Source organism: Hyperolius riggenbachi, chromosome 1, assembly GCF_040937935.1.
Source record: "Hyperolius riggenbachi isolate aHypRig1 chromosome 1, aHypRig1.pri, whole genome shotgun sequence".
NCBI lineage: Eukaryota > Metazoa > Chordata > Amphibia > Anura > Hyperoliidae > Hyperolius > Hyperolius riggenbachi.
In genome coordinates, this window is record NC_090646.1 from 130,354,252 (window position 1) to 130,379,282 (window position 25,031).

A 25,031-nucleotide genomic window follows, 5' to 3' on the forward strand; every position below is an offset into this window, starting at 1 on the left:
TAATTGTAAAAAAAAATAAAAAAAAAATAAAAATCCAGTTTTATTTACCTGGGGCTTCTACCAGCCCCCTGCAGCCATCCCGTGCCCTCGCAGTCACTCACTGATCCTCCGGTCCCTCGTCACCAGCAAGTCTTATTGTTGGCTCTTGCGTCTGCACAATAGCATCCAGCGCAGGTGCAGGACACTATTGCGCAAAAGAATGCGAAAAAGGATACGCGTGGCCAGGCCTGTCGCCGAAAACTAATCTAGCTGGCGGCGGGGGCTGGTAGAAGCCCCAAGTAAGTAAAACTGTTTATTTAATTTTTTTTACAGCGACGTAAGTGTCCCGTTAAACAATGCAAATTGCTCGGCATCTGCTCTTTCATGCCTCAGCAGTGTCCGAATCACCCACCTGAAATAAGCATGCAACTAATCTTGTCAGATTTGTGTCAGAAACAGCTGAACTGTATGCTTGTTTAGAGTCTATGGCTAAAAGTATAATGCCTGGCACATACCATGTAATTTCCCATCAGCTCAAAGGGTCAAACTAATTATTTCCAACAGGTCCGGTCTGATACCCGATCATTTTTCTGATTGATTTTCTGATCACTTCTGTACAAAATCCATCGGAAAGTGATTGGACCTGTCAGAAGATATCGATTCGACCAGTCGATCTGACAGAAAATTGCATGGCGTACACTAGGCATTAGAGGCAGAGGATTAGCAGCTAGGCAACTTGTACTGTTTAAAAGGAAATAAATATGCCAGCCTCAAAATTCCTTTAAGTCCCATATTTGCGTGTGTTTTGAGCAGTAACAAAAAGCAAACGCACACAGTCACAAATAGGCAACTTGTGCTAAAACTTAACCAAGTCCCCCTATTTACTATTTAACACTACTCTGAAATTAGGGCCCTAAAATTACATTAAAATAGCTGTTTCTGTCACAGCTGGATCATCCGCAAGGAAACCTAGGCTACTGCCTGGGGCCTAGTGGGCATCAATGGGCCTAGCTGCCACTTTCTCTGACTACTCTTCCACCTCAGCTTACAAAAAGACTATACCTTACCTTGGCCACATTTCATCTTAACCCTTTCCTGGTTTCTGTTTGAGGATGGTCATTCTGTCTAGTTTATGCATGTCCATGTGTACATGAATTAAGAAAGTGTACTCATCTGTGTATGTAGGTGTGTGCAGTATTCTCAGTATCTGTTCCTTCAACACTGGCACAGGTGGTCAATATTTAGTGGAATAAATAATGCCAAGTGCTTTTTTTAGATCCTAAATAGTTTCTTTCCTTAGGATTAGCTTAAAGTGGATCCGAGATAAACTTTTACTCATTGCATAATTGTGTTCCTTTCATAGTTTATAGGGCATTCCTCAAGCCAAACACTTTTTTGTTTTGTTTTAAATATTCTAATTCCCTATAAACTACACAAGCCTCACCCACAGCTTTTCACAGTGCCTTGGCCCCGTAGCAAGGGTTTATGGGAGCTCAGTCTGGGCAGGAGGAGGAGGAGGTTACAAGCCATTGAGGCAGAGGGGAGGAGGGAGGAGGAGAGGGGACTGAATTTACACACAGGTAAGCTGATAGCATCTCCAGCCCTCAGCCTGTGACAAACAGAACATGGCTGCCCTCGTATCACAGGAATAAATAATCATAAACTTTTGAAACGGTTTGCAGCTAGATATGCTGTGTAAACGATCTAAACTTTAGATAAGATATATAGACGAGTTACTTGTTATAGTTAGTTTTTCATCTCGGATCCGCTTTAAATGGAGTGCCACCCTCAGCCTAAAGGTGCCCATTAACGGTACAATTTTTCACTAAATGCGATCTTTCAATGTGGTTTAAATGGTCGTAAGTAATCTGAAGGCAATTATCGAATATTCACATTTACTGAACAATTCTTTCTTCAAATGCGATCATATTTTCCAACTTTCGTATCGATTTTATCCTATAAAGCAATCTATCAAAGAATCGTTCACTATCGATTGCCTTCATAAATTGGCAAATTTTCTACACAATACGATCGTAAAAATCGCAATCGAAAGATCGCACTTGGTGAAAAAATTGTACCGTGAATAGGCACCTTTAAATGCTGCTCTTTTAGGTCACCTATAAGGGCACTAAAAAGTAAGCAATGTTGAGTCAGGTGCATCTCTCTGAACAAGGTAAATCTGGAAAAGAGAAGAGAGGGAAGCAATTTCCTGTCCTACTCATTCATGAGCGGTGATTGCTGTACATTGGTGTCAGATACAACACCAGAGAAAATGTCTGCAACACTTCACAGAAGTTAAAGATCCACTACAGTAAATAGAATGTCATGTAAATATGCTATAGGATTTCAGCTGAGCCAAAGAGACAAGTGTTCAGTACAGGCTTTTTTTTTTTCCTTACAGGAAATATACGTTAAACATCTCTTACTTTGGGAACTTCCAGCACTGTGAACAGAGCTCGTATCTCTCGCAGGACATTGACGGCCAGTCTCCTGGTGGAGGACCGACTGTTACACAGGATGACCAAAGCAAAGCCTTCCACCACATGGAACACACTGGAGAAAGGACTTCTCTCCAGAGGAAGCGTATGGGATCCTCCATTGGACAAGCCCCTCTGAAAAAAAAAACACAGACAGCAATGATATAACATTTCTTACATCACAGCTCAAGAACAGCAGATGGGGTTACACAATAATCTATATAACAGTTGAATAACCAGTCGTGTTTATATTAGACATTTCTACCACAATATACAGACTATAAAGCTCAACTTTTAAAAATACTACAGAAAGCAGAGGATAGACAAGGAAGCATCTGAACTTCAAGTGATGTACTTCCTGTCAAGCAGGGATAAGCCACTAAGTGGTGGGTGGAGCTACATATATTACCGTCGGCACACTCTGCAGCAGGGTAATATGCAAGGGGAAATGGTGTGGTGTGATGGTCCTGCCCTGGGCTCTCCTGTTGCAGGACAATCGCACTGCACAATTTGTAAAAGTAGCCTTTTACACAAGGGTTAAGCCTCATTTGCTGTATGGGAAGAGCTGCCTGCAGTCTATTCACAGCTGCTGATAACAAATAATTAGACACTTTGATCTGGATAAACAAATACAGAACACAGAGCAGTGAATTTCTTCATTGTGTGTGGAATAAAGACGTTTCATTGTGCTCTGTGCAAGAGTTCAAATCTCGTTTAAAGTGCAGCCTAAATATTTATTTCTGGTTTAGAAACAGGGGAGGGAATAGAACCTTGTCAGATTTTTATGGATGTTTTTGTTCCACTGAAAAAATTTCATCTCATTTCCTGTCAACGTACCCCCAAACATCTGGAGAGGGAATGAGAGTTCTTTCCTTAGTGAGGAGACAAAACAAACAAAAACTGACAGTGGTTCTACATCTTCCCCACTATATCTAGAACTGAAGTAAACCTCTTGGTTTGAGCGTCACCTCACAGCTTCACAGTAGGTTACAAGCATTCAGCGACTACTATCCTGTGTAGTTTTGCTGCCAGTTTCTGATTCATATGCTTGGCTGGATCCTGGAATTACCTGTGTGTCTGTGTTCTTATTGTGCATCTGAGCTGCCTGCTTCCACTGATTTATTAGCTGGACCAGCATCTTCACGGCATTGTCCAGAAGTGTCGGGTGCACATCAGTCACCTCCCGCACAATGAAGTAAACAAATCCAGAAAGGACATCCTCCCGCCAGTCAGGGAAATCAAGCATTAGCGCCTGTAGAGTGTTGAAGGCAAGCCCACGCAGCTCTTCATCCATATGAATTGTAAGCCTGGTGAGGAAAAGAGCAGACATTTAACTCGGTGGGCTTTGCCGAGCATTGTTTATCTCCACACAGGAGGCGAACGCTGACAGCTGTTTAAAGTGCTTCACGCTTCAACAATATATTGGTAATTCCTATGTGTGCTGTATATATGTCCACACACTTGTCTAAAGAAATGAGCTCCCTCACCTGGGAATTGCAAAGCGCACAATCACACCTACAGAAGAGACGGTTAGAGACAGAGGAAACCGTCCTGCTGTGTTTGTATCTCTAATTTCGTGAGCGTTAAAATGGTTACTGGAAAAAGTATACTCTAGTTAATGATACTTCTCTTCTACAACCAAGTATAATAACAAAAAGCCAGTAAGCCACAGCAACACACAGCAAACACATTATAATATATACATAATATATTATAATAATATAATATATTATTATATAATTGGCTAGGGGGAGGGACTAGCTGCAACAGGAGGTATTTGGTCAGCTTCAGGACTCAGTACTGAGCTTGCTCAGTCTGTGGCTTGCTCACTAAGTGGCTGCGACACAAGTGGCATAGGCGTTAAAAACAGGCGTTACAACACAGGCACAAAGAGAGTGGTGAGAGGAAGTAGGTAAGGACTAAAAAAAAAACAAAAAAAAAAAACCTTCAATCAATATTGCGTTTTTTTGCATTGGTTAGAATGTGCTAGGCACGCTGTGGTGTAGTCTTTAAATTTTGAGGACTCCACCCCAACTTCACTCAATCCACCTCCACTCCTCCACCCCTCCCGCCCCTCCTCCTCCCCCCTCCCGCCCCTCCCACTCCCCTCCTCCCCCCCCTCTCCCCTTCTCCTCCCCTCCTCCCCCCTCCCGCCCCTCCCCCCCTTCTCCTCCCCTCACTCCCCAACTTTACTTACTCTCCCTCTCCTCCTCCCCAGCTACACTCAATCTCCCGTTTCATCTTTTACCGCCACAGTTTACTTTAAATAATTTTTCCCCACACAAAAGTCATCATGTTGGACGATGCTGTGCAGTGTACATCCTGCAACATGTATGCATGCCTTGATCAGCGGATTGAGGGTGTTTACTGTTGCCCTGGGTGTGTGCGTGTTGCTCAGTTAGAGGCGGAAGTCGCAGAGCTAAATAAGCATCTCGCAACACTGAGAAGCATACACAACATGGAGAAGAGCTTGGATCTCACGATCCAGACACTGGATGGAACCGTTGAAGATGAGGAGGGTGGAGTACAGCCGGACCAAGAAGCAGAGGCAGCCGCTAGTTGGGGCACAGTTAGAAGGGGTAGGGGAAAAAGTGGCAGGGAGGCTAGTCCCGAGTTGTCCCTCACTAATAAGTATGCTTGTTTGCGTAATATTGGGGAGGATGATTCAGGAGTAGCAATGCTGCAGCAGGATGTGCTCCTTAGCAACCAAGGGGCAGACTGCTGTAACGAGAAAGGGAATAGGAGTGCAGCTAAGGCTAGACAGGTACTGGTGGTAGGGGATTCAATTATTAGGCGCACAGATAGGGTAATCTGTCGAAGAAACCGCGAATGCCGTACAGTCTGTTGCCTCCCGGGTGCTCGGGTTCGGCATGTAGCGGAAAGAATTGACAGATTACTGGGTGGGGCTGGGGAAGACCCGGCTGTCATGGTACACATTGGCACCAATGACAAAGTTAGTGGGAGATGGAAGGTCCTCAAAAAGGATTTTCAGGTACTTGGAGATAAACTTAAAGCAAGGACCTCCAAGGTGGTGTTTTCTGAAATACTGCCAGTGCCACGTGCTACATCTGAGAGACAGAGGGAGCTTAGGGAGTTAAATAAGTGGCTGAGAAATTGGTGTAGGAAGGAAGGGTTTGGGTTCCTGGAGAACTGGGCAGACTTTGCAGTCGGCTACAGGTTCTACAGCAGGGATGGGCTGCACCTTAATGGGGAGGGTGCAGCTGCATTGGGGGAGAAGATGGCTAAACGGTTGGAGGAGATTTTAAACTAGGACCTGGGGGGAGGCGGGAGGATAAAGTCTCAATACGTAGACAAGATGAGGTAAAAAGACAGTGGGAACCTATCATTATGGAGGGTGGAGAGGGGGGTGGGGACAGTGTAAAGATTAAGGAGGTTGGTAAAAATTCAAGTAGCCAATTTCATGTAAACAAAGTTGGTAAATGTGGTGGTAAAAATATAAAGTGCATGGTAACCAATGCTCGGAGCCTTGCAAATAAATTAGACGAACTAGAGTTCATTCTGAATGACAAAGGCTATGACATTGTGGGAATAACCGAGACATGGATGGATGAAAGCCATGACTGGATAGCTAATTTAAAAGGATACAATGTGTTTAGGAGGGATAGAACAGGGAAAAAAGGTGGAGGGGTTTGTCTCTTTGTTAAGAATTCTCTTACAGCTGTCCTCAACGATGAGATGGAGGAAGATTGCGAAGATGTGGAGTCCGTTTGGGTAAATATTCATGGTGGAAATAAAAGTTGCCAATTGCTTATTGGGGTATGCTACAGGCCACCTCTTATTAATGAAGCTGCAGAACTGCGATTACTACAGCAGATTGAAAAAGCTGCAGGTAAAAATGAGGTCATAATTATGGGCGACTTCAACTTTCCAGACATTGACTGGAGTATTGAGGCTACCCATTCTGGTAAAAGCAGCAGATTTCTGGCAGCACTACAGGACAATTACTTGACTCAAATGGTAACTGAACCAACTAGGGGGCATGCGTTACTGGATCTGATCATTTCTAATAGACCAGATAATGTATCAAATGTGCAGGTTCAAGAACATTTGGGAAATAGCGATCACAACATGATAACGTTTGATCTGGTGACTGATAGGCCACGGGGCAGCGGGACCACTAAAACTATGAATTTTAGAAAAGCAAAGTTCACTCAAATTAGGCAGGCACTAAGTTTGGTGAACTGGGATAATGTACTACAAGGGGAAGACACTGAAGGGAAATGGCAAGCTTTTAAACTTATACTCAATCAATACTGTAGTATGTATATCCCATATGGAAACAAAATGTCTAGGAATAAAAGAAGGCCTCTATGGATGAATAGAAAGGTTAAAGATAAAATGAAGAGGAAAAAGAATGCCTATAAGGTCTTAAAACAGGAGGGGACCGAGGCTGCACTAAGCAATTATAAGGAGTGCAATAAAAATTGTAAAAAAAGAAATTAGGCAGGCAAAGATTGAAGCTGAAAAACAAATCGCTAAGGATATCAAATCTAACCCAAAAAAGTTTTACAAGTACATTAACTCTAAAAAAAGAAAGGTTGACTGTATAGGACTCCTAAAGGATGAGGATGGGAACTCAATGGTGGATGACCAAGGTAAGGCAGAGTTATTAAATGCTTTCTTTGCTTCTATCTTCACAAAAGAAACAGCACTGTTGCAAACTACAGAGGCAGAAGAGTCTCAATCTTCTAACTGTAATATTAAATACTTAACGCAGGAAGAAGTGAAGGCAAGACTAAATAAATTAAAAATAGACAAGGCACCTGGCCCGGATGGCATGCATCCTCGGGCCCTAAGGGAATTAAGTTCAGTTATAGATAAACCCCTTTATCTTATCTTTTGTGACTCTCTTGCAACTGGCAGAGTCCCAGTGGATTGGCGTACAGCCCACGTTTTCCCATTATTTAAGAAGGGCAAAAAATCTGATCCAGGAAATTATAGACCTGTAAGTTTAACATCAGTTGTATGCAAACTATTTGAGGGGTTACTAAGAGATACTATACATGACTTCATAGTAGAAAATAATCTTATTTCTCAGCATCAACATGGGTTTACTAAAGACAGGTCCTGTTTGACTAACATGCTCAGCTTTTATGAGGTAGTGAATGCTAATATGGATATTGGGAATGCTGTAGATGTGATATACTTGGACTTTGCAAAGGCCTTCGACACTGTTCCCCACAAAAGTCTGGTGCAAAAGTTGAGGATGCAAGGACTGGGGAAGAGTCTGTGTTCATGGATAGGGAACTGGCTAATGGACAGAAAACAAAGAGTTGTGGTCAATGGATCGTACTCAAAATGGGAGACTGTTAGCAGTGGGGTCCCACAGGGGTCTGTTCTGGGTCCAGTGCTCTTCAATTTATTTATTAATGACCTAGTAGATGCAGTAGTGAGCAATGTTGCTATTTTTGCAGATGATACAAAATTGTGCAGAATCATCAACTCTCAGGAAGATAGTGTCATATTGCAACAGGATCTGGATAGGATGGCTATATGGGCACATACATGGCAGATGAAATTCAATGTTGACAAATGTAAGGTCATGCATTTTGGACGTACTAATGGTCTAGCACCATACAAAATAAATGGGATACAGTTGGGGACATCAAACTTGGAGAAGGACTTAGGAGTACTCATTGACAACAAGTTAAATAATCGTACTCAATGCCAAGCAGCTGCAGCTAAAGCTAACAAAATTTTGGGATGCATTAAAAGGGAAATAAAAACTCGAGATGCTAGCATAATATTGCCCCTGTTTAACTCTCTAGTAAGGCCACATCTGGAATATGGAATTCAGTTCTGGGCACCACATTACAAAAAAGATATTGCAGTTTTAGAGCAGGTGCAGAGACGAGCAACAAAATTGATGCGTGGGATGTAAGGTCTCACTTATCGAGAAAGGTTAGATAAACTGGGTTTATTTAGTCTAGAGAAAAGACGCCTTAGAGGGGATCTAATTAACATGTATAAATACATCAGAGGGCAATATAATACCTTGGCGGATGAGCTTTTTGTCCCTAGGCCTTCTCAAAGGACTAGAGGACATGATCTGCGCATGGAGGAAAAACGTTTTAACCATTTATTTAGGAAAGGGTTTTTTACAGTAAGAGTGATTAAGATGTGGAATGCATTGCCACAGGAAGTCGTTATGGCAAACTCTATACCTGCATTTAAAGGGGGCTTAGATGCTTTCCTTGCGTTGAAAGACATCCATGGCTACAATTACTAGGTAATGCCTAATGATGTTGATCCAGGGATTTTATCTGATTGCCATCTGGAGTCGGGAAGGAATTTTTCCCTTTAGGGGCTAATTGGACCATGCCTTGTAAGGGTTTTTTCGCCTTCCTCTGGATCAACAGGGATATGTGAGGGAGCAGGCTGGTGGTGTACTTTATACTGGTTGAACTCGATGGACGTATGTCTTTTTTCAACCAAAATAACTATGTAACTATATTTACCAGTGGTTTTGGCACTGTGAGCAGGTGCCAGGTCGTGCTGAAAAATGAAATCTTCATCTCCATAAAGCTTTTCAGCAGATGGAAGCATGAAGTGCTCCAAAATCTCCTGATAGCTAGCTGCATTGACCCTGCCCTTGATAAAACACAGTGGACCAACACCAGCAGCTGACATGGCACCCCAGACCATCACTGACTGTGGGTACTTGACACTGGACTTCAGGCATTTTGGCAATTCCCCCTCCCCAGTCTTCCTCCAGACTCTGGCACCTTGATTTCCGATTGACATGTAAAAGTTGCTTTCATCCGAAAAAAGTACTTTGGAACACTGAGCAACAGTCCAGTGCTGCTTCTCTGTAGCCCAGGTCAGGCGCTTCTGCCGCTGTTTCTGTTTCAAAAGTGGGTTCATGCTTCCATTTGCTGAAAAGCTTTATGGAGATGAAGATTTCATTTTACAGCACGACCTGGCACCTGCTCACAGTGCCAAAACCACTGGTAAATGGTTTACTGACCATGGTATTACTGTGCTCAATTGGCCTGCCAACTCTCCTGACCTGAACCCCATAGAGAATCTGTGGGATATTGTGAAGAGAAAGTTGAGAGACGCAAGACCCAACACTCTGGATGAGCTTAAGGCCGCTATCGAAGCATCCTGGGCCTCCATAACACCTGAGCAGTGCCATAGGCTGATTGCCTCCATGCCACGCCGCATTGAAGCAGTCATTTCTGCAAAAGGATTCCTGACCAAGGATTGAGTGCATAACTGAACAATTATTTGAAGGTTGACTTTGTTTTGTGTTAAAAACACTTTTCTTTTATTGGTCGGATGAAATGTGCTAATTTTTTGAGATAGGAATTTTGGGTATTCATGATCTGCATGCCAAATTCATCAATATTAAAACAATAAAAGGCTTGAACTACTTCCGTCGTGTGTATTTGAAACTAAAATATATGAAAGTCTAATGTTTATCAGTACATTACAAAAATAATGAACTTTATCACAATATGCTAATTTTTTGAGAAGATCTTGTATATAAAACCATTGCTGCTGAAGAACAAAGCATGATTCAACATTTGAAACTTAAGCTACATATAACCTTGACCAATCCTTAAAGATAGTTTCAGGCTGCAAGTCAAAGACCAGAGCTGTTCAGACAACCAACCAAGCAGCATGCACTACTCTTTGGTGAGGAGAGGGGAGTGAATGTGGAAGTAACACTAGGGCTAGCACTTGGTAGCATTTTGCTGATTGTCCTCAATCAGCAAAACGCTGTATATCCCGTTCAGGAAAGTGATTTTAGAGTGATTGCGTTTTGTGATTCTTTAACATTGAAATGCAATCGTTCCAAAAATGCTGCATACACCATGTTTGAGATTTCGGCAAATTGCTAATCACTAACGATCGCTACAGTGTGAACATGATCATTGACTTGCATTAGCAGCAGTGCTTTGCTGATTGCTGGCCCATTGTGAACTAGCCCTAAGCTGGGGGAACATTGTTTGAAGCTCCTGCACGGAACGATAGGAATCAAAGAACCACCCATGAGGATTGCTAAAGTGACGCCTGATCTAGGAACAATCATGTCTGCTGAGGAAAGTCTAATGCTAGATACACATGATGAGATTTTCTTGCAGATTTACTGTCCTATCGATTATTTCTGACATGCCCGATCTGATTACCGATCAATTTTCAATCGTTTTCTGTTCAATTCCACGGGAAATAGATAGGAAAACGATCAGAAATTGATCGGAAATCAGATCGGACATGTTGGAATCTCCCAGAAAATCTCATTTGTACCTAACATTAAATGCGTACATACGGTAGCTTTCTACTTTATGATGTGCACACGGAATTGTGAAACTCACTGTATAAGAAAACTTACCTTGCTAGCAACTCAATGAGGTCCGCTCTGCTCATGCCATCAGGAATAAGCCTTGGGATAGCAGCAACGCATGTTCTGAACAAGTCAATCTTGGGTTTCCTTTCACCTCTGATAAAAAAAACACAGCAGGAAGAAATCAAATTAACAGTCAGAGCTCTGAAATGAACATACAATGAGAGTGGCTGGTTGTTCTGGTCAACTTCTCCACTATTGCTCCCGTTTTCTTTGCATCTGTCTTAAAAATCAACCTCTACAACAGTCAACAGCACTATGGGTGCTGCAGGGTTGTGGTGTCTATAGAGAGATCTTTGTGTGTTTACGGTTAGGAAAAATTGACAGCATCTGTTCTTGGTGGTATAAGGTAACATAGTATAAGGTAATCTAGGTAACCATTCATATGGGCAGACAAGCACATATAAAATATGCATATACTGTATTTTCACTTTGATAGCCAAAATGAGGAATACGTTTAAGATTAGTTAGTCCACATAATATATATAGTAATAATATATCGATTTTGATTGATTGGCGGCGAGTTGGAAATGGCAGAATATCGATGGTCCATAGAGCAGCACTGCATCGAACAGTGAAATGCTGCTGTTAGATAGATTTCTATCAGATTTCATGCTAAAAACTATTAAAATTCTGTGTTCAGTATGTGGAGGGACTCGATCAGCTAGTTCCCTCTTTGACCACGTACTGCCTGGAACACAACATGCAATTTTCTGTCAGAAAGAGGCGTCAAATCGATTAATTCCAACAGGTCCGATCTGATTTCCGATTGATGTTGTATAGAAGTGATCGGAAAATTGATCGGAAATCAACCTGTAGGAAATAATCTGTTTGACCTGTCTATCTGATGGGAAATTGCATGGTGTGTACCGGCATAATGATCTGAGAGGGATCTATCTATCTGACCACTGTATGGCCAAGCTTTACTCTACCCTTTCCAGGAGATTAAATGCACAACAATGCCAATGGCAACTCCCCAACTTCAAACATTCAGAAAAACAAAAACACACTTTGCTGCATTAGGGTCAAATCTCAACAATCCGGTAGACAATGTCCACTGGCTCTACTCATCCAGCAACTAAGCAGATTTTGCAAACAACTAAAATATGCACAGAGGTCACAGTCACTTTTTACGTACAGAGGTCTAAAGTCTTTATTATTCAATCAAATAGAGATCTATCATCTTAAAGGACAGCTGAAGTGAGAGGGATATAGGGGCTGCCATATTTATTTCCTTTTAAGCAATACCAGTTGCCTGGCTATCCTGCTGATCCTCTGACTCTAATACTTTCAGCCATAGACCCTGAATAAGCCTGCAGCAGATCAGGTGTTTCTGACATTATTGTCAGATCTGACAAGATTAGCTGCATGCTTGTATCTGGTGTTATTCAAACACTCCTGCAGCCAAATCGATCAGCAGGGCTTCCAGGCAACTGCTATGGTTTAAAAGGAAATAAATATGGCAGCCTCCATAGTCTTCTCACTTCAGTTGTCCTTTAATGTGGCATAGTGGTACACGATCAATATCAGGTAGACATTGATTATTCACCACATTTAAATAGTATATGCCCAGTATTTGGTGTTCCAAAAACGGGATTGACCTAGGTGTGAAAGAAGAGGCCGTGGTCACTTTAAGCATGAACAAATTTGCTTGAGTTTTTTTAGATTTCTAGTATCTTTTTAGATATACTGCCTTGTTTCATGAATCACCAGCTACTGTGTTTACTGTAGAAACGTATTATGTAGGATCACGGATCCAATTTCCTCACCACTGTGCAAACTCTGGGAAATATTTGGACAGTCCGTTATGAATGATCTTTGCTACTCAGTCATGCCGATACGGTTATGCACGTGTTTGAATTTTTTAACTACAAAACAAAATGACAAGAATCACATCTCCTCTGGTCAACCTAATACTTTTGTATATCCGAATTTATGCTGGGCATACACGGCTCGATTTTGAGCCATTTAGATGGCTTAATAGATAATTTCCGACATGTCCGATCTCCCGCTCGATCGTTTCTGGGCGCGATTCTGCATGGAGGACAATGGGAAAAGATAAGAAAAACAAGTGGAAGCTAAGAGAATTACCTGCAGAATCGAGCATGGAAAACGATCAGGCGAGGAATCTAGCGGCAAAATCGAGCCGTGTATGCCCAGCGTTATATATCCTGTCTGCAAATGCCTGCTTATGTTTGGTTAGCTTATGTCACATGTTTAAGTGTATATGGAGAGCTGCTATTGACAGAGTGATCTATTTTAAAGGAAATCTGAACTGAACTACAGTAGTAAACAATCTACAGCACACTGGGGAAGACTTGCGAGTTCTGCTAAGTTTTTACTGCTGTTGCTGCCACCCCCATCTCCTCTCATCCTGTTCAGGGGATCATGGTAACCTCAACAAGAGCTCTTATTGCCATTTTTGAAATGGAGGACGGAGAGGTCCATCAATCACAGTGGACAAACAGGACGCAGGAGATGAGAAAGAGATGGATGAGCAGACTACGCGGGGGAGGCAAGTATGACGTCTGGATGTTTATTTTGACTGTTAATTTTCAGTTCAGGTGCTTTAAACACCCCATGGACAGTCACTCTCCTCAACACTAGGAGGATGTGCAGGTAAGGGTCTTTTGACACTGTATCGGATGCTGTCAGTTATAACTGGATGGATAACTTCACATCATATGCATTTTAAAGGACAACCGAGGTGACATGTGACATGGTGAGATAGACATGTGTACATACAGTGCCAAGCACACAAATAACTAGGCTGTGTTCCTTTCTTTCTTTCTCTGCCTGAAAGAGTTAAACATCAGGTGTGCAAGTGACAGTTTCTGTCTGGGAGGGGATCGTGTCGGACTGGGTCAGACTACAGCATAACCCTCCCTGATAAATAATTAAAGCCATAAAACACTTTCCTGTCAGTAAATGGCTTCTGAGAGCAGGAAAGAGATAAAAGGTCATTAATTCATAGATTTGAGCTCTGGCATACTGCAATGAAAGTGTCATTGAGCAGAGATAATGAAACAGTAAAAACTTTAAAACTAGATTTAAATATAAAATAAAACTGTGGGATATCTAAAAAAGTCATTTTTAGGAGAAGGAGGATAGATACAATTGTTTTTCTCATCAGTTTACTTTCACCTCAGATGTCCTTTAAAGTTAACCCGAAAGAAACACTATCGGGAAAAAATATTACATTTTAAATGCATGATGCATATATTTTTAAAATGTACGTTTGTTCCAGAGTAAAATGCACTATGCATTTATTTTTTTCCTATGTCGCTGCCACTTACAATGGATTGTAAAAATCTGACAGATTCTCAGATTTTCTTTATTTCCAAAAGCACATCTTGGACGGCAGTTGCTCAGTCCAACTACCAGAACAGTGTGCGAGCAAGAAGGGGAGCTGGCCAACATTTTTGTACAGATTCTTTCCAGGGAGTGGAATAAAGGAAATACTGACAATCCCCCATTAGGAGATGGACTAGTCCATAGTGTGTTAGATTTATACTGCCTAATGTAAGCTACAGCAACAGAGCAGAAAAGTAATTTGATGTGCATTTGTGGTGCATTTTTCCCTGGGAGAAAATTACTTCTTATACACGCATTTTAAAAATTTTCATGATAGTGGTCCTTGAAGTGAAAAGCATATGGCGGCCACCATAGTTTTTTTCCTCTCAAACAATGCCAGTTGCCTGGCAGTCCCGCTGATCACTTTGGCTGGAGTAGTGTCTGAATCGCACACCAGAAACAAGCATGCAGCTAATCCACTCTAACTCCTGTCAGAAACATCTGATCTGCATTCTTGTTGAGGGTCTATGGCTAAAAGAATTAGATGCCAAGGATCGTCAGGACAGCCAGGCAATGTGCATTTTAAAGAAATACATGTCAGTCTCCAGATCCTTATGACTGCATGTGTCACAAAGCATGCTATGGAACATCTGATCAGTCTAAACACATCAGTTTTTCAGTGTACAGTGTGAAAGAAGCCTACGTATATCTTATATACTTTATTTTTAGGATAATAGCAGAGTTACAGCATTTTAGATCCAAACACTGCTCAGTGGAGTTCTATAACTAAGTAAAAAGTAGCGATTACTCCCATTGTGAGTCCGGTGCTATGAACACCAGCCAATAACAGATTTCACTCCATTTAAGTTGTGCACAGCATCTCTGTGAGGCCAGTCAGATTGCACCCCTGAACGAGTCCCTCTAATCCTTTACTTTTTTCAATACGCATGCTTTCAAGCTAATTAGCAGCACTGAGCAGCTTTGTACAGTACAGTAATTGCTGGCCAACATAAGCTTCTCAGATCATTATTGATCACTGGCTTTAATACATCAAACATTCAGAAGGCTTACATCTGCAAAAGCTCAGGTGCAAATAGAGGCATTATCCACTTATACATACGTGATCATATCCTCAGGCTCTTTGTTAGACATCTGCACACTCGTCATGCACATTGGCCTGCCAACTTCTTTGTCCAGATGTCTTAGTATGCTGTCCATCGCCTTGCGCACTTGCGGGTAGTAAACAGACATGCCTGCACAGACACAGCAAAACATGGGTGTAATCCCGACAGTACTGTATGTGGGTGGTGCTTACAGACAGACAGTGAGGAGGTGGGCCTAATTTACACTACTAAATGTGTAGTAACCCTGTGAGTGTATATGTGTGTATATATATATATATATATATATATATATATATATATATATATATATATATATATATATATATATATATATATATATATATATATATATATAATCTAGATCCCCCTCCCCCTATCGTTTGGTAAAGGTCCGCTTTAAGACCAATTTTCAGTTGCATGTATTTGTGTTACCAAACTACCAATGGTAATGACAGATGCCGTACAGCTCCACAGGAAGAGATTGCACCTTATGAATCAGATAAGAACTATCAGTCAGTGTTGGGTCTAGTCCCACTCCTCAGGCCTCCCAACTGGCCCTTTGCTCTGACTGGTGGGCCATAACATAATTTTGTTTAGATATGTCCATATGCATGGATGTATCTTAAGGGGCCCATACACCTAACAATTTTCCCGCCAATATACGGCCGATTTGATCACAGTGATCGAATCGGCTGTGAAATCGCTGCGCACACCGCTGACAGAACGATCAATTTCCGTCCAAAATCGATCGTTCCCGTCGATTCCCGTTGATCCGTCCGTGCGGAAGATTTTTCTCGATCGCCGGTGGGTCGGGAGTGCGTCGATAGCGGCGTTCGAATGCCCGACGACCGACGCAATACAGCGGGTATACATTACCTGTTTCGGCCGGCGCGAGTCCCCTGGTCCCCGCTGTCTTCTTTCCGCACTGGGTTCCGGACCGGCTGCAGCTACACAGAACTTCCTGTCCCGGCAGGAAGTTTAAACAGTAGAGCGCCCTCTACTGTTTAAACGTCTTCTGGACAGGAAGTTCAGACTCGCGACGGCCGGAACAGGTAATCTATGTTTGGGGGGGTGCGGCGGCTGCAGCTCCACAGATTGTGATCGGTTTCAGGCTGAAATCGATTCACGATCTGTTTGCAGTAAAGGTGGCCATACGATCCCTCTCTGATCAGATTCGATCAGAGAGGGATCTGTCTGTTGGTCGAATCTGCCGAATTCAGAAAGGTTTATGTGTTTATTCTACACAGGCTCAGTTTCTATTCTCTAGAATTTCATTTAAGTGGAAGCCAGTTAAAAAGATCTGATCTCAGGGGAGGTAGACTATGGCCTCAATTCACTAAGATCCTGCTGGAGATAATAAAGCAAGAGAAAACTTACCTCCACACATCAATCTTGCCTAATTACGTAGAGATAAGTTTTCACAGTGTGAGAGTTATCTTATCTCTTCAGTCCTTAACTTACCTCCTCTGTAGTTATTTTCACATGCAGTTAATTAACAGCCTGTCTTTAACTTTAGAATTCTAGAGTTATTTTAAGGATTGAAGAGTAAGTTATGGAGCGATCTCTAAAGTTCAAAGACTTAGTTAACTTTACCTTAGCCTGAGGTAAACGGTTTCCTGAATACTACATGCCTTATCACCATGGTAATAACTCTAGAAACGTTACTAAAGACAGGAGAAAAGCTTAGAGAATTGAGGCCAATGATTCAGTTATTTCAGATGAAAGTTAATAAACTGCAGCAGTTCTAAAAAAAACACTTTTTAGGTTTATTACCTTTACATATAAGGAAACCAAAAACAGTTTGCATGTAGAAGTTGAAGTGGACCTGAACTCTTGTACAGGACACAAAGAGAAAACAGATCAATCCACAATGAATGTATTTAGAGAGTTTAGCCTGTCTATTTCCCTCTCATCTGTGACTAATCCCAACTGTAATTTGATCTCTCAGCTGTGTCAGCACAGGAAGCTTGGCAGTCCTCAGCAGAGCAGCTAATTTGCAAACACAGGATGTTAACCCTATCTCTGCTTCCATGAAAGCAGGAACACACAGTACAGATTTATTGCAGGATTTCTATCAGCTGCAACAAATAAATGTTTTTCTGTAAAGGTTATCAAGCTGTTGCTTATCTTTTAGAGCAAAGAGGAAGTTTTGAGTTCAGGTCCACTCTAAAGAGAAAAGAAAGTAGCTTGTGAAAAATTGCCCGGTTTCCCATCCTATAATATCCTAATAATAAAAAGTGAACACAGGTAGGCTCTCAAAGAACAAGTTCAAAGGCCTCTTTCACACTATGCAGGTTTTATAATGCACTGTCTACAGCAATGTAATGCAGGAGAAAATGCACATATCATGTAGGCAGCAAAGGTAAAATTGTGGTGAAATTATACAATGCTGTCACTGACAGTTTACGCATACCTCAATGCCACCAGGGTTAATGGCTTGTATAGCAACATAAACACAAAAATGATGTAAGAACAAGGATTACTAAGTAGTACCTGTAAAATGATAACAAATGTAATGAATAGATTACACAGCAGTGCTGGCACTACATATTAAGTCATTATTCTATTCAAACCAGTATAAGACACAGAAGACAAACCTATAACTTTTGCTTCTTCATCAGTCAGCGTTTTATTGAGAAAGATTTTCTTGACACGCAAGGTGTTTCCTGAGGGAAGAACAACTCCAGTTGTGGGCATGGGGGGCTCCCCATCTTTCTGCTGTAAGCTGTCTGCTATGACGAGGAAGACTCTGAGGCCGATATTCATTCTCTGTAAAACAGGCAGAAGTCATTTAAGATTGCATCTACAACCCGCATGTTCAGCTCTATTATAACTGCAGATGGACAATTTAAAAAACAACTAAAGGTCAGATACATTTCCTATTTTGACAACTTTCAGAAGTTGGGTCACGTATTTTAATGTTGCCTACTTTTTTTGTACAATGTCTAATTTAAGCACAGCGCTACAAGAGACGTTGGTGTTCTACATTTAAAAAAAATAATAATAAAGCACTGGTTAAGGCTCCCATTTTTGAATGCATATTATAGTACATTTTTGATTAATTAGTGAGGCACAAAGTTTCTTTGCATTGCACATTTTCCAATACATATATTAAAAACACCTGACTGGCTGGGTTCTGTACTTCCATTTCCTGTGAAGATTTTATGGTGCAGGAAGCTGTCCAAATTCCTTCCCATGCTACAGTTAGTTACATGAAATAATCAGGAAGGGGCAGGGAGGGCTAGCAACCTATATTTTCTTGTGTGCACAGATCACCTCACACACCTCCTTCTGCAGAGAGATTAACTCTCTGTGGCTAGCAATGCTGCACAACATCTGAGCACAGTCTTATTTCCCAAGCCCTACACTAACCCTTCCCACACTCTGCACTGTGTTTATCAAAGGACCTCTCTGCCACTTCCATTCAGGGAGGGTTTCATAAGAATTAAAAAAAAAAACCTTGAGGAGACATATTACTCCAAAACCTGTCAGTAAGAGGCTCAGAGTTGTAGTAGTAATAATTATAATAATACAGTAAATCGCCCGTTATCCAGAATTCACTGAGCCAGATTTCTCAAGCAACCAGAAAAAAATTCAGGACTTACAGGGTGTATAAATCTACTAGGATCATGCTAGATATTCAATGGCAGAAATGATCATGAATGATTAATCTCTAGTTTGAATAGGTAGCTAAAGACCTCCCAGTGTGAGTATCAAATGCCCCCTGTATAGATGTTTAATAATACAGCGAAACCCCCCATTATCTAGAACTCCGTTAACCAGAATTCTCAAGCAACCAGAAAAAAAATCCCGGCCTTGCAGGATGTATAAATCTGCTTTTACTCATTTTTTTTTTTTACAATAATAAACCTGTTACAGTAGGTGTAGCTTATTCTTTGTCTTAAAGGAACACTATTGATTAACATGTTCTATTCAATTAAGATAGGGATTGTTTGGGAAGTGCTGTAATGCTGGGTACACACGGTACGATTTTCTGACCCGATCATTTTTTCTGCTCGATTCTGCGCTCAATTCTCTTATCTTCGCTCATTTTTATTAGCGTTTTCCATTCACTTCTATGAGAAATCGAGCACAGAATCTATCGGGAGTAATAACAGACATGAGGGATTTTATCAATTGGATGCATCTATTGCATGGAAAATGGTATTGTGTGTACCCAGCATTAAAGAGAATCTGAAGCGAGTATAAAACTTGCTTCTTCTCTTATATTCAGCAGGGGCATGTGTACCCCTGCAAATCGCCGCTATCGCGCCGCACAACGGGGGTCCCTTACCCCCCAAATCCCCTCCGTCCTCGCCGGGGATCTCTTCCGCATTGAGGCAGGGCTAACCGCTGCAGCCCTGCCTCTCACGCGTCTGTCAGCGCGTATCTCCGTCTCTCCCCCACCCCTCTCAGTCTTCCTTCACTGAGAGGGGCGGGGAGAGGCGGCGATGCGCCGCTGATAGACGTGCTGTGAGGCAGGGCTGCAGCCATTAGCCCTGCCTCTAGGAGCAGCAAAATCTACGACCAAGTTGGTCGTAGATTTTGCAGGGGGGGGGGGATTGGGGGGTAAGGGACCCCCGTTGTGCGGCGGTTTAGCAGGGGCACACATGCCTCTGCTGAATATAAGAGAAGAAGCAAGTTTTTTACTCGCTTCAGTGTCTCTTTAAGTATAGGTGTATACATTTGACTGCTTATCTCTTTGTTTACTGTTATCAAATTCCTTTCACACTCACATTGCATCTGTTATCCCTGTGTGTCTCTGTTATCCCTGCCTGTCTCTGAGATCTCTCTGCAGAAAGCAGAGGAAATGTATATTATGTGCAACATAAACATTTGCAACAGTATGTGAAATCCAAAACCAGCCATTGCATATAACTCTGTTTCAATATTACACTAGTCTTAGCATGTCAGACTGCAGAGATTCACCTATGCAAATGAGACATTCCAACCAAACTAAAATCTACACACAATGAATTACAGCTTTTGCCTCTGATATTTAACATAAAAAGTAGGAAAATGTTTACACAGCTACACATTATTTGTACAGTGTCATTTTAGAACACTTGGCTTGATAGTGTTACTTTTATTTGTTTTTAATTACATTACCATTTTTGAACATAAATACAGAGTTTATAGTATGTATACAGTGTGTTTTTTAGCACCACCTATTTTTAACATTAACAGCAAAGCTAATAATACTGCAGGCAATTCCTGAATGTAATGGCCACCTGAATCTAGAGGTGTACCAAAGGGCCTTGAGAATGTCATGACTTGGAACCACCCAAAAGGCCTTCACATCTGGTAGGAAAGGGGGATTGTAGATTGATTGTAGATTGTAAGCTTGCAAGGGCAGGGATCTTACCTTTTTGTGTCTTGGAATTTGTTATACATTTTATTAATCGTGTTATTTTTGTCAATTACCAGTTCTGTATATTGTTTTATACCATTGTCTGTATTCATTTGTACCCCACCTTTCTTTCTTACTTACTTTGACCAGATTTTGTTGGCATATTATAAATTAATAATAATAATAAAAGGGGGATGACATGGAGCTCATCATGGAAGCAATGGGCTGTACCTTCACATCAAGAAACCAGATGCCCTCCTATAAAGAGAAAGTAGTGTCTCGTACATCTAGACACCCCACCATTGTGGTTACTTCTGTACAGGTAAACTTTAAAGGAACACTGTAGGGGGGTTGGGGGAAAATGAGTTGAACTTACCCGGGGGCTTCTAATTGTCCCCCGCAGACATCCTGTGCCCACGCAGCAACTCACAGATGATAAGGCCCCGCCTCCGGTTTACTTCTGGAATTTCAGACTTTAACCACTTAAGGACCACGTGGATTTTTAATGATCGGTGCTGCGCGGGCCGATCAGGTAAAAGGCAGGGCGATCAGACTTCCCCCCTTTTTTCCCCACTAGGGGGATGTCCTGCAGGGGGGGGGGGGGTCTGATCGCCGCCGGCTGCCTGTGATTTGCGGGGGGGGGGGCTCCTCAAAGCCCCCCTCCGCAGCGATATTGTGCGCTCCCTCCCCTTACCTCCCTCTCTCTTCCCCTGTGTGAGGCGCAGGACGGATATCCGTCCTGCGCCGGATAGGATAGGCTTCAGCCTATCAAATGACGGCGATCCCCGGCCAATCAGAGGCCGGGGATCGCCGATCTCCGTCACGGCGCTGCTGCGTAGCAGCGCCGTATTGATGTAAACAGCGGGGATTTCTGCCCCGCGTGTTTACATTACGTGTGCGAGCCGCGATCGGCGGCTTGCACGCTGTTCACAGAGACAGCCTCCGTGAACTAGCATGGAAAGGCCGCTCGATCGAGCGGCCGTTTCCATGGGAAACCACTAACGACCCGCTGACGCCTATCGGCGTTAGGCGGTCGTTAAGTGGTAAAAGTCTGAAAACCACTGCGCCTGCATTGCCGTGTCCTCGCTCCCGCTGACGTCACCAGGAGTGTATTGCACAGGCCCAGTATGGTCTGTGCCTGCGCAGTACACTCCTGGTGACATCAGCGGGAGCGAGGACACGGCAAAGCAGGCGCAGTGGTTTTCAGACTTTAAAGTCTGAAATTCCAGAAGTAAACCGGAGGCGGGGCCGGATCATCGGTGAGTGGCTGCGCGGGCACAGGATGTCTGCGGGGGACAATTAGAAGCCCCGGGTAAGTTCAACTAATTTTCCCCCGACCCCCCCCCCCCCTTACAGTATTCCTTTAATAACATTCACTTACAACAAATAACATAAAAATATAGATGTAAAAAATATAATGAGGTTAGATAGAAGGTATGGACCGAAGAACAAACACAGTTCATGATTTACCTCAGGGTTGATGGTAAATGTTTTGGAAGATTTTCCAACACTTAGGAGATCAAATATTATTTCTTTCATTGCAAAATCTAAACGTTCCTATTAAAAAAAATGGAGAAAAAGAAATAATTTAAGAATAAGAAACTGAAATTGTCCTACAAGACAGTACAGTCTAACAGCCAGTAACTGATCAGTGGTAGTCTATTAAGTGTCCCTGAGTGAAAATACATGAATTATTGACCTTTTTCTTTCTCTCCCTGCACTCAAAAGTTGAATTCTGCCAGAAATAATAACCAAATCTGATGTCATCTTGGGTACACTTTAAAGCAAACCTGAACCGAGATTGAAGAAAAGACTTTGATACAGTGGCGTAGCTAAGGAGCTGTGGGCCCCGATGCAAGTTTTACAATGGGGCCCCCCAAGCACTCTATACATAACAATTGATACGGCGCACCAAAACCTGCCAATGGCAAGTACAGTGTCAGAGGTGCAAGAAGGGAATGGGGAGCAGTTTGTTAATGATTACTACTATTCAAAGTATCTATAGAAGTGATTATTATGAGCAGAGGACCAATAGAGAGCAAATACTGTAGTTGAGGGAGGGCCTTTCGGGGCCCCTCTGGCCCAAGGGCCCCGATGCGGTTGCTACCTCTGCAACCCCTATTGCTACGCCCCTGCTTTGATACTTACCTAAGAAGATGGAAAGCTCTGGATCCCAGAGAGCCTTTTTACTCCTCTCATTCTAACGCTGTGCCCTGTTCAATTTCCATACCTTCAAAACTCCTTGGAAGGCTTGGGAAGCACTTGCATCCCCGAGTGCTTCCAATGACTGAATCCGTATTGTGCATCCACTTGTCTTCTGAAGTACTTGGAGACACAAGTACTTCTGAAGCCTTCCGAGATGTACTGAAGGCATATTCCATCATTCCTGTATGATTGCTTCACCAGGGGACACTGCTGGAAAGAGGAGACGCAGAGAGTAGTGGGAAAGCTCTGTGGGATCCAGAGCCTTCTCTCCTATGAGTATCTAACACTTTTCAAAAAAAAAAAAAAATCTTGGTCCAGGTTTCCTTTAAAGAGACTCCGTAACAAAAATTGCATCCTGTTTTTTATCATCCTACAAGTTCCAAAAGCTATTCTAATGTGTTCTGGCTTACTGCAGCACGTTCTACTATCACCATCTCTGTAATAAATCAACTTATCTCTCTCTTGTCAGACTTGTCAGGCTGTGTCTGGAAGGCTGCCAAGTTCTTCAGTGTTGTGGTTCTGTGATGCATCTCCCACCTCCAGGCCCCTCTCTGCACACTGCCTGTGTATTATTTAGATTAGTGCAGCTTCTCTCTGCTCTATTATCTTTTACAAGCTGGATAAATCCTCCTCTGAGCTGGCTGGGCTTTCACATACTGAGGAATTACATACAGGCACAGCTGTCTGCACTCTGCAGGAAGAAACAGCCTGACACTTCAGTGGAAGATAGCTGCAGGGGGAAAGAAGCACACAAATGATCTCTTGAGATTAAAAAGGAAGGGTGTATACAGCCTGCTTGTGTATGGATGTATTTTCTATGTGTGGACATGCTGTACATCAACCTACTTCCTGTTTTGGTGGCCATTTTGTTTGTTTATAAACAAACTTTTTAAAACTGTTTTTAACCACTTTTAATGCGGCGGGGAGCAGCGAAATTGTGACAGAGGGTAATAGGAGATGTCCCCTAACGCACTGGTATGTTTACTTTTGTGCGATTTTAACAATACAGATTCTCTTTAAGGCCAATTTCTAGGCACAGGTATAAATATCTATAGTGAACCACACATGCACTGATTAACTAGTCCCTTGGCGTTTTGCTGACAGGTGTGACATTTTGGAGTTCATATCACTTGGTGTCATCAAAGCCAAAGAAAAATTAAGAGAAGTAATCTCTGTAGTGATGAAAAGAAAAAGAACAACTTTATTGAAATAACAAAAACATTGTATGTCACATACACATCACACCAACGGAATTGACTCTTGTTTTTGTAGCATCTGAAGGAAATAAGGAACATCTCTTCAACACAGATGGCAATAAACCAATGTTAGTTACCTGGTAACATCCTTTTTAATAACCTCCAGGACAGGTCCACCACGAGAACGACAGGCTCCTCCCAGGAACAGGAAACGTCCAGATAGAGCACTCTATAAAACTTTGTCCAACCCCTTGATCCCCAGTCAATTTCAAGTACTGTTCCTAAACAAAAAAGGGGTTTTAATATTCATACTGCATATACATATACTCTCACATCATCATATATACATATATATACATATAATTGATATCGGGTGGGTTACGGACCTGTCCTGGAGGTTACTAAAAAGGATGTTACCAGGTAACTAACATTGGTTTTTCCTTTAACCTCCAGGACAGGTCCACCACGAGAAGATGAGCAAGAATCTTACCAATTTAGGGTGGGCTGACTGCCTGCAGAACTTTCTTTCCAAATGATTGCTGTCTTGCAGACATCAGGTCTATTCTGTAGTGTCTAGAGAAGGTGCTTAAACTTGACCACGTGGCTGCCCTGCAGATCTCTTCTGGCGTAGCACCCGCTCTGTAAGCCCATGAGGTGGCAGCTGCCCTAGTTGAATGGGCTCTAATTGTATCTACTACCGTATTCCCTGTAATCCTATAGGCTTCCTCTATACATAATTTTATCCATCTAGCTATAGATCTCTTTGACATTTTACTACCTCTTGTAGCTCCTGACGTGTTAATTAGCAAAGCTCTAGAGTTTCTAAATTCCGCTACCCTCTCTAAATAACACATAAGGCATCTTCTTACATCCAATGTTTGTTCCTCTTTAAATGATGGTAGCACAATGTCCTGGGATCTGTGAAATTTTGTAGTAACTTTCGGGAGAAATTCATCACATGTCTTCAGTATCACTTCATCTCTAAGTATTATACAAAACGGTTCATCACAACATAGGGCTTCTAATTCGCTCACC

General features: G+C 42.2%; 1 protein-coding gene across 9 annotated transcripts in view; it reads right to left on the minus strand.

Annotated features, from left to right (window-relative positions):
* FRYL (FRY like transcription coactivator) overlaps positions 1–25,031 on the minus strand; it is a 456,322-nt gene that overhangs the window by 112,188 nt on the left and 319,103 nt on the right. For all 9 annotated transcript variants that reach the window (XM_068278548.1, XM_068278549.1, XM_068278550.1 and 6 more), the window contains 6 exons: positions 22,066–22,152; positions 17,843–18,014; positions 15,242–15,374; positions 10,816–10,923; positions 3,526–3,763; positions 2,406–2,591 (listed from right to left, as the gene is read on the minus strand). In XM_068278548.1, the coding sequence (XP_068134649.1) occupies positions 2,406–2,591; positions 3,526–3,763; positions 10,816–10,923; positions 15,242–15,374; positions 17,843–18,014; positions 22,066–22,152 (924 nt within the window). The remainder of the gene's footprint in view (positions 1–2,405; positions 2,592–3,525; positions 3,764–10,815; positions 10,924–15,241; positions 15,375–17,842; positions 18,015–22,065; positions 22,153–25,031) is intronic.